General features: G+C 50.5%; 1 protein-coding gene across 1 annotated transcript in view; it reads left to right on the top strand.

Annotated features, from left to right (window-relative positions):
- The window catches only part of ZC3H18 (zinc finger CCCH-type containing 18), a 34,900-nt gene extending 34,850 nt beyond the window's left edge, over positions 1-50 (top strand). The window contains exon 18 of the mRNA XM_010134462.1: positions 1-50. This exon is cut by the window's left edge and continues 8 nt beyond it. Coding sequence (XP_010132764.1) covers positions 1-50 — 50 coding nt within the window.
- Positions 51-200: the final 150 nt, after the last annotated feature.

Consider the following 200-nt stretch of genomic DNA (forward strand, 5'->3'; position numbering starts at 1 on the left):
TGCAAGACGCCATCGCTCGCAGGCGGGCCAAAATTCCGGGGAAAGTATAGTGGGCCGCGGCGGAGCGCCGCTCTGCCCCGTGGTGACTGTTCTGTTTTTATAAATAGCCGAAAAGTGGCCACTTTGGGATTTTGCAGTTCTCGTCTGATTTTGGCCGCGATTCTTTTTAAAAAACAAAAACACAAAAAAAACCACCCACC

Source organism: Buceros rhinoceros, unplaced genomic scaffold (assembly GCF_000710305.1).
Source record: "Buceros rhinoceros silvestris isolate BGI_N320 unplaced genomic scaffold, ASM71030v1 scaffold1924, whole genome shotgun sequence".
Classification (NCBI taxonomy): Eukaryota; Metazoa; Chordata; class Aves; order Bucerotiformes; family Bucerotidae; genus Buceros; species Buceros rhinoceros.